This window comes from Amaranthus tricolor, chromosome 4 (genome assembly GCF_026212465.1).
Source record: "Amaranthus tricolor cultivar Red isolate AtriRed21 chromosome 4, ASM2621246v1, whole genome shotgun sequence".
NCBI classification, from domain to species: Eukaryota; Viridiplantae; Streptophyta; class Magnoliopsida; order Caryophyllales; family Amaranthaceae; genus Amaranthus; species Amaranthus tricolor.
In genome coordinates this window covers 16,027,026-16,037,666 of record NC_080050.1, presented here as the reverse complement: position 1 = coordinate 16,037,666, position 10,641 = coordinate 16,027,026, and the positions used below count along the sequence as shown (strand labels likewise).

The window sequence follows — 10,641 nt, the reverse complement described above, 5'->3', positions numbered from 1 at the left end:
TCGTAAAACCATGCCTTTGTTTGTTATTGAACTTATTTCTTATTGTTTTTATTTCTAGTTCATTTATTAAAGTTATTTAGCACAAGAGTCTTCATACAATTATTCTTGAGTGTATATTAGAGATAGAGGTTGAATCTTTAGGCCCTATTCTTGTGTTATATCGGTATAAATTGATGTACACGTAAAAAGTGAGTGTCGACCACGCACTCATCATATTACGAATATGACAGATAGAGATGTAAAAACTTAGCTCGACCTGATGAGGTTAATGCTTTGCTCAGCTGAAGTGTAATATTTAAATTAAGAGCTTCAAAGACATATTTTATTAATAATATTAATCAATATTGAGTAATAGTAATACAACTTTTTATAAGTAATTATTTTATTAATAAAAAAAGACATATGAATAATAATGTAACTGCTGGCATAAAAATCCTCTTGGGAAAAAAAACCATAGAAAAGGAAAATTGTGGTTCAATTATATGTGAAAAGAGCCATAGGACTAATAGTGTAATGCTAATACACTATAACAAATTTAATTTTTTGTGACATTGGATTTATAAGATGCATTAAAAAAAATGCTACTGATTTATATTTTTAGTGTAATAATTGTTGATTTTATTTTAAGTTAATTCCACTATAAAGTGATTTAGTGACACTTTATTTGGTCTTTTGTGGCATATGTAATTGTTGATATATTCTATATTAACATTTATGAGAAATATCACTAGATCTTATGTTACAAAAAAGTTTTAGTATGATTTGTTATTATATTGCTAAAGGGTCTAATAAATGTCACCAAAATTCACTATATATACTATTAGAAGTTTAAAATGGTAACATTTAAATTAAATATTGCTAAATATATCACACTAAAAACAAATTATGTTGTAGTGATACTTATGAAATAAACAAATCAAGAAGAGATTTAGAAAAGAAGTTTAAGATTAACAATAACATAAACATAATATATAACATGCTCAGTTTAATTTACCTGGTTCATCCCTCTTAAAATTAACCCTAGAGGTAAGTAATTAAATAAAAAGAGAGAGGAGCCATGTAAAAATAAGCTAGTGAAATAGTGATAAAAAAATTAAAAAAAAAAAAAGAAAAGGCTACAGAAATTTAAACACATAGTAATAGTAATAGGTGAAGTACTAGTACTAGAGTGAGTACTTGTTGACATAACTGATGCTGGCTTCCTTTAATGACAATGTTCTTATGACTACAATTTAGTTGTGCTAGATCTTAGTAAGGACCTACACCAACATTCACATTGGCTTGAGGTGCTAGGAACCCATCTTTAATCAGAACATCATGTTCATCTCCTTCCTGCATTTATTTATAAATTCAATTTAATTATATGCATAGATTAAAAACATGCACAATACAATATACTTTCTCGGAATTTTAATAGCTGCTACATAGGAATTGTTGTTTATCAATTTGATTTTTGACATATATTTCTCTATATATAATGTAAAACATACTTAAGTAAAATCTTGTTTTATTCGTCTTAGTAGATATTTTCATAATATTAAATTTTTAAAGTTTTTTATCATATAAAATTAAAGATATTATAAATTATGTATTAGATAACATAAACAAATGTAGCAACTATAGAAAAAGAAAGTTTCAACTACTTTTATTTATATAATTCTATCAACACTAGTTCAAATTAAAACACATTGTCAACACTTATGAAGTCATAATAGTTCAAAGTTGAATAATAATTATCGCTGAACGATTGATGCATTATTAATGAAATTATAAAAAACAAGTTAAAATTATAGATTTTGTGTTTAAAATTGGAACAATTATATAATTTTATACTTCAACGATAAGAGGTTAATAACAACTGTGTCAGTGTTTTGAAAGACAAGAGTTCTATAAGATTAATCATTTTAGCAAACCTAATACGAATATTAAAATTTGTATAACATGAAGATTTGATCCGTAGATCTCAGGTTTTATCTCTACTAATATTACAAATGCACCTTACATGGTTTTGTGATATATTACACTTTCCGTTCCTTGTTCCATAAGGATTGTTTATGGAGATTAAGAAAAATTGAATTTTTTAAATGGTGGATATATTTAATGTATTAAATAACAAAAATTTCATGAAATAAAGAAAAGATCATAAATTTAAAAAAATTAAAATAAATTTAATTGCAACAAAAATATTATTATAGTTAATTGCATTAAAGTTCAAGTTAAAGAATTTCTTATCAAAATACTCTAAGTTAATTACAGTAAAAATATTAAAATAAAGTTAATTGCAGCAACACCAACAAAAATATTAGAAAATATTAACGATTTATAATGAGAAAATGGGATCATCATCTAGAAACGGAGAAAACAAATTAGAAAGAGTACATAGTTTATCAGTACAATGGACTGTGTATTTAAATAAAAGGGTTCGACCCCAGCTCCCTATGTAGCTTTACCACTGCTTTTAAAGAATTTACTCTATAATAGTAATTCAAAGGTCTGGTAGTTTTCCATAATTTCTATCAGTGAGTGTTTACTTTTGTAATATATATTAATCAATTATATGCAAGAAATATTGGATGTATGCCTTTTCTTATATAGTAACACAATATAAAGTTAAATTTTAAATCAGAATAAAAACGAAATAATAAGTATGACTATGCATAGTACAATTCATTGTTCGGATGATATAAAACAATAATTAATACGTTCTTAATGATATCTTCGTTTGCTGAATTGGATCGTTTTATTTGTTTTCCCTTAAAAATATTTGAAAATTTTCGGTTAGTGATCTTGAATTTTTAATTTTTTTACAAATGTTTTTTAAATTTACGAGGTGACCCTTACGTTTTAACTTTTCCATATGGTAGACTAAAAGTTAAATTTTTTGTTACATTAAGTATTTATTTTGACTATATTTTGAAATACGTGGTTAATTAGGGTGATCACAACGGTTTTTTTTAAAATTGTCATTAAATTGGGTAAAACAACGTAAAGTTAACAAAAAAAACTATGTTTTGTCTACCACGTGGAAAAGTTGAAAGGTCAAGGTCACCACATGGATTAAAAAAAATATTTATTTACCACGTGAAAAAGGCGAAAATTTAGGATTTTCACATGGAATTTCCCAAAATATCTCTATGTATATATTCGAAACTTTTGACATAATTATTGTTTATACAAATTTTAATATTTTATCAATATTTATGGTCGCAATATAACTTTCACTAACTTAATTTTAACAATTTTATATTGCTTACTGTCATCACATGTTTCTCACTAATTACTTTAATTAAATATTATTTTAATACTTATGGTGTTCATATTTTCACTAATGTATTTTAATATTTATTCATGTTTATAGTCCTCAGTTATTCTCCATTAACTTTATTATTCAATAAAATAAAATATCCACCATCAAAAAGATTTAATTTTTCTTAATATTCGTGAATATTCCTTATAAAAACATCCATAGGGAGTGAATGAAGTATTATTTAAGCTTTTAATTATCCTATTGTTTTTATCAAATGTTGGTTTTGATAAATAGAAGATATTTAATTATTTTTTTCAATTATGATGATCAATGGTAAAAAACATTTGAATTTTGTTTCTTGTAAAATTAGTTTATTTTTCAAAACTTATGACATGACTAAAATAAGATTATATGTTACTTATGGATATAATTTTAGGTGATATTTGAAAAAATGTATATATTTTTAATTATAAAAGCATAAATTAATAATTTAAAAATAACAAGGTTTGAAAAGTTGTTTATAAAATCTCATTTTGAAAACTTATTAAACAATAGTGAAATTGAACAAATTTAAATTTGAATTTTTTTTATTTGACAAATACTAAATTTAAGTCAATTTTAGATATTCAAATACAATTACTATTGGCAAACATAGCATTAAGAATTTTATGTACCTTTTTTAGCAATATTTATTTCAAATACTAAAAAATGACATGTATGGATGTGGGATAAATAAGAAAGAGCATTTTAATTTTAGTTTTTCTTTTTCGTAAAAAAGGTGAAGTACTTGTTAGGGTTAGGGTTAGATAGTACCTGCTGCTGGCGCACGTTAGCCTTCTTCACGGGTTGATGGTCAGGCATAAGTCCGAAATGAATGTGTGGAAAGTGGGCCCACTTTTACATGCCAATAGCAAAATCAATATTTTTTCATCAATTTGTGAAATAAAAAGTCACATATATGATTTTAAAATAATTATCAATAAAAATGAATGAAATTTAATTTGATTAATTATTTTATGCTGTCAAAAATAGTTATTTTTATTAAAAAGAAAAAAAATAACACATTGAAATGATAATTCAATCTTTTTATAGCATGAAAAAACGGCAAAATTAAAACATATACACAAATAAATAAAATAAAATAAATAAACAAATGGATGTAGAGATTATTTACATTCTTGGCAGCTGCACTGAAGGCCTCTCTATGACTAATATCAGGATTTCCAGCTTTGATTCGCTGAATTTCATCCCTACCAAAATTCATTTTCGCAAATCATTAGCTCATAGTATTAGTTAATACTCCCTTAGTTTCATTTCAAATGTGAAATGTCCCATTTAATTTTTGTATGTTTGCCAATACACTTTTCAATACTTGATAATGATATTTGTGTATATTAAAAATTATAACAACTAGATATTAATAAATACATGTTGAGACGAATCAAATAAGATCTCATTTGACTATGTTTTATTGCATTAATTAAAAATAAAATACAAATTAAGAATAATTGATGAATAATAAACAAATGGGATATTTTAACAGAAATGGAGGAAGTATCTGATAACATAAGTTGCATTAGCTTATTTACAAGTATATATATTTCATTCGTTTAAAATACATGTAACTAAAAGTGTTATTTTCTCACACAACGACATATCACAATCAGTTGCAAGTATTTAAGAATTAATGTAATATATAGTAAATACATCTAATTATTAGATAAAAATAAAATGGTTTATAATCAGTAATAATAATTAATAAGCTCAAACATAATATGAATGTATTGATCATATTTTCATTAAGTAAGTGAAATATTTCATTTAGCGAAACTTAATTAATATCATGAAACACAATTTTATTAGAAAGTGAACTATTTTCATTTAGTTAATTCAAATTCAAACTTATAAAAGTAAGCAATGAAATATTCTAATATCTTATAAATAGGACTTATATTAATAAAAATATTAAATTAAAGAGTTAAGAAAAGAGTACTAACTTGATAAATCTGTTATAGGCAGATGGTACTCTCTGTCTCTTCTCTTGGGCTGATAACATTTATCATCAAGACATGCAAAACACACATATAAACAAACAAGACAAACAAAAATACATTAAATAAACTCACTTTTTTTCTGACAGTTATTTTCTTTTCTTTTCTTTTGCATTCAATTCATACATTTATTTATTCATCCATTCATTCATTTATTCATTCCGATATCTCTCTCTTTCCTTTTCCCATTCTATCTCTTTCCATGATTTCTCACTCTAAATCATAACTTCATCATATCCTTTTGTTACCATTGTCTATCTATCTATCCATCTAATATCAATCCCATCAACCTCTTATTCTTGGATTTTATATGTCCCTTCTCAAGGTGGTGTGGGGCACATACACTTGGCCACCTATCCTTGTATTATGATGATATTATTATTACTTATTTGCTAGATTTTCATAAATTAATAGTTAAATTCATTTGTCCTCTATAAAGGTATAGAGAAATTTAATTAAACCAAATGTTAACATGAAGTATAATTAACTTGTTTTTAATCAGATTTGTGGGACTGATTAATTAATATTTTCTCTGTATTTTAATAGTTGTTATAATTTCTTTAGCAACTATTGTTCATTTAAAGATCCTATTTGTCATATATTTTTCTATGTACAATGTAAAATATAATTAAGTAGATTTTTATTTAATTTCTCTTGGTGCATATTTTCATAATATAAAGTTTTTAGAATTTTCATTAAATGAAAATTAAATATATTAAAGATTAAAATTGTGTGTTGGTAGCATAAACAACACAAATATAGCAACTATTAAAACCAGAGAAAATAGACAAATTAATATCATTACTCATTTATTTGTTGATTAATCTAGCTCTTCACTCCTTCATGCATCCAAATCATTCATCAGTCTTACATACTATGTTTCCTTAAAAATTAGGTATTGAAAAAAGGAATTTGAAAATTTTTAGTATGTTAATTTAAAATTTGATTTTTTTCGATAAGTCGTTTAATCAACAACATACAAACTAATTACTTGCAAAATGATCTATATGATTTTTGTTCTTTCAATGGCTTGGTATGTTGATGTGGTTACGATTTGTATTGCACTAACTTTGTTAGATTTCAAATTGTCTCGTTAGAGTTATATTTCCCACAAGTCTTTTTCCAATTTTTAAGGATAATTTCCATAGCCTAGTTAAACTATTACAAATTATGGAAGGTAAAGTGAAGTGAAAAATTTATCAAGGCATCATCCATTGGCGTTGACTAAACTCAAAAATTTTTAATCTCAATGATAATTTCAAATCCCATCCAAGTCAAAAAAAAAAAAAAAAAAAAAAAAAAGTATATGAAGACTCTTTGATTATGGACTTTTACAAAAAAAAAAAAAAAAAAAAAAAAAAAAAAAAAAAAAAAAACCTTCAAAACAACACAATTAACTGTCAAATTTCATCGTAAAACTCAATCGGTAATATAAAAGAACTAACCTATGAAGTTATAATAGTCAACCCCTTTAATTTTCTAACATGGTATTAAATGAAAGTTATTTTCCAACAAGCTTAACTAAATGGCCGTTGACAAATTAAGAAGAAAGTGAAATGTACTTCAAGAGAAAGGTGCAAGTTAAGCAAAATACAAGAAACGTGTATGCATGATAGTCCAATTGAAATGAAATGGGCCTTTTTATGTACATTAAAAAAACTTAAGAACTAGAAAGAGACTCAGAGGAAAACATGCATGAAAGTCAATATAAGAAATATAAAAAACAAAACTTGGTTTTCATTCATCTTGTTTTACAATAAATAGTGTACTGAAATCTCAACTTTACATGCCTAATTAGGGCTAAACACCTGCATATTATTATATTATAATGCCGTCTTTTTTTAAGTACTGTTGCTAACCAAAGATCATAAATGACAGATAAGCTAGGTAAGTACTTCACTTATTAGCCTTATGTTGCTGGTTTTCTTGATTGAAAAGCAATATCATATCCCATTTCATATTATAAGAGAGTCTTATTAAATTAACCAGATATCATATATATATATATATATATATAAAGAGGAGAAATTCAATAAAAAGAGTGTTAAAAATAAGAAGTATAAGAAGAATTCTACACCCTTAATTAATATGATAAAAAAAATCTAAGATCCCGATCGAGCCAAAAGTAAAACTAAAGTGTTAGAGATGACTTACGTCTATTAACAGGGGGAGGTTTAGGGATCTCTTGAAGATGAAGGTGGTGATGGTGATCAACTCCTCGAACTGGCATCATATTATTCATGGTTTCATTGAACATAGGTTGATGATGACTGTTTATCACTATGTTTGGTGGTGAGCTCTGTATCTCTTCCTAGTAATTCATTCACAACAATTCAAATTAAATCATATCTCTTCACCCATGTCAACCAAATAATCCATAAGTTCGCCTCATAAAATTTCTATAGTCCAATTTACAAAATGTGAATAAATTATACTTAATTCTCAACATTTTTATAACCCCCGGCCCAAATCTCAAGTCATTCAAAAAAAAACTTAATGTTGTCAAGAATTCTTATCCTAAAAGTATAAATATTTTACAAGTACTCCATTTTTTAAAACTTATATTATTAAATTTTGTAAATAGAAAAGAATTGGACAAAATAGAAAAAAACGACCCTAATTACATATAGAAAGAAATAAGCAAAAGGTTCTTTCTCCCCTATACGAAAAAGTTAAAAAAAATATATTAAGTTTATAAATAAAATATATATATTTATTATAAATAAAACGCGAAATAAAATGTTTTACAAAGGGTGCCAAATTTTTCAAGAGGGCTTTGAAATGAAGCAGCAAATTTCATACCAGAAGATTGTGAGGAGAGGTGAAGAAAGGAGGAGAGAGATGATGATGATGATGATGAAGAAGTTGATTGGGGGTGACTGTGAGTGTCGGTGGTGGTGGTTGATAAGGCGGCGGAGGAGTAGCAGTTGGTAAAAGAAGTGCCTTCACTGATAACAAATTAGTGCAATGTCCACATCTCACAGTCACAGTCTTGAACAAGCTGCTACTTGGCACACTCACCTGCTCATCACCATTTTTCATTTTTATCACTTAAAATCAGTAGGAGAATTATTATATATATTCAATGAAACAGTCTAATCTTTTTTCCTTTTTATAACAAATAACAATAGAAACACAAAATGAGACCTAAAAAATTGAAGAGGATGATGACTTACTGCAAGCACAGTATCACAAAAGCTGCATTGAACATAACAAAGCTGATCAGAAGGAGAAAGAAGATGGTCAGGTGATGGAGAGTGAATTTGAGTGATTTGGGAAGTATCCAAACTTCCACCATTACCTCCACCTGCACTTCCTGTTGTTGATGATGATGAAGATGACATTTTTTTTTTAATCTCTCTAAAACCAGGATGTGATTTTTCTCTTGATATGATATCTTTTTGATTTGATATTTGAAAGGATTGATGGACTCACTGACTGATCGGTGATGTTTTATATGTACCAGAATGTTTTTATATACTTTTTTTATTTTAAAATTGATTTTTTTTAATAAGTGAGTGAAGTCTGAAGAAGGTTGGTTCACAGATTAACCGCCCTTCTGTTTTGGGGATCTGCTATTTCTTTCTTTTCTGTTTCTCTCTCAACAAATGAGGATTGAGAAGAAAGGCATAGAATTATGTGTGTTTTGTGGGTTATGATAATACCAATTATATAGCTGTGGAACTTGAAAGCTCCCTATCCACTCACTCAACGATTCTTTTTTTAAGTGCTTTCTGCAACAGTTGTTTCCATTAATTTATTAGACTAGTATAGTTATTAGGGAACACTGATTTTTTCATTTTGATTATTAATGATATTTGGAATGCATGGGCGTAATTGTTTTCATAAAGAAACCGTTATTATAATTACCAATATCAAATTCCACAAGATTTTCTATATTTGGGAAATAGTGAAAATTTTATCAATTTTATCCGTCATGTGAAAGTTTGAAGTATTAATATTTGGACTATTATATACAAATATATTTAATTTCTATGAGCAAAATATACTTATTTTTCCGTTCTAGGATTGGATACAATTAAACTGGTGAATAAGTCTAAATTAGTATTTAGGGTTTTGCCTTATGAAAGGTTAATGTCGCTGGTTGTTTGAAAGTTTGTTCTTACTATCTTTTCAACTTCAATCCAAATACCTATGATTCTTGCACAAATAGCACTGGTTAGATTGGTCCAGAATGGTTTTTCTGCAGATGCTAAGTCATTAAGCATTCAACTGTATGCCTAATAAACTCTTACCCAAGTACACAGTGACTCTTAGCATCATTAATATTAGAGCTTCTTTATGGTGTGAAGACCAAGTTATCATATAATCCCTTTGTCTTATACTTCCACCGTTTTTTTAGTTGCACCAAACCCATTTTTTACACTGTTCATCATTCGATAGTATTTTACATATTGTGGATATTAAATGAGAAAAAAAAACATAGTTATATGGGATCTTGTTTTATTCATCTCATCGGATATTTTCATAATATCGAATTTTTATAGTTTATAGTTGAGTATAATTCTAAAAATGAGCAACCCGACCTACGCATTGGACTGCGTAAAAGGGTGTTTGGGTGCAAGTAAAGAAACAGAGGAAGTACATTAAATGCAAAGTAAAAAAACAGAGGAAGTATATTAAATGCAAATAATTAGAAGAAATGTCCTTAGTTCAGTCGCTTAGTTCTCAATAAATATTACTTGAAGTTCAATAAATATTCGAGAACAAATGCTTGCACTATTGAAGATTAGATACCTGATATTCAATGTCTAATGTTACTATGTATACTCATAGTATGTCTCTGTTCATTGCTCCACGGAATGTCTCTTTTGACCTCATCATATTACCATTATTTACATTGAAGATATACCCCAAGGATTTCGTGTATAGAAGACAATAATTCTCCATGTGTCTCTGTCTTATTGGCTCAGAGCCATGCATTAAATGTCAAGCTCGAGCTTTCTTAAAAAGGTGAAACCTCATCCTATTCCTAATGAATATGTATGTCAGACACAAAATGATTATAGAAATGATACTGTAGAGTCATTGTGTTGTCTCTACTTTATTAATTACCCAAATCCTAGCAAATTTCTCTATATCACTTAGCTTTTTCCATATGTTAAACTCTCCAGGTCTTTAGTAGTTCGTCCAAAATCCAAAACTGATGACTTTCCTCCAATAAATGATGGTTTAGAGAATGGTCTCCAGCCCATATCACCACTGGTCCAGTTCAGATTGTCTAGGTACTCTTTTAGTCAAGCAAAACCCATAGTCCAGTCCAGTTCTTATCAGATGACTCTTGACCCATATCACATAGGGTCTAGTTCAGACATATAGGAT

General features: G+C 27.1%; 1 protein-coding gene across 1 annotated transcript; it reads right to left on the bottom strand.

Moving 5' to 3' along the window:
- Window positions 1–978: 978 nt before the first annotated feature.
- Window positions 979–9,016, bottom strand: LOC130811492 (axial regulator YABBY 1-like). Its single transcript, XM_057677814.1, has 7 exons — window positions 8,475–9,016; window positions 8,101–8,319; window positions 7,453–7,609; window positions 5,245–5,293; window positions 4,422–4,497; window positions 4,061–4,141; window positions 979–1,332 (listed from the first exon to the last, which is right to left on the bottom strand). The coding sequence occupies exons 1-7, from the start codon at window positions 8,640–8,642 to the stop codon at window positions 1,249–1,251; spliced, it is 834 nt and encodes a 277-aa protein (XP_057533797.1). The 5' UTR covers window positions 8,643–9,016; the 3' UTR covers window positions 979–1,248.
- Window positions 9,017–10,641: the final 1,625 nt, after the last annotated feature.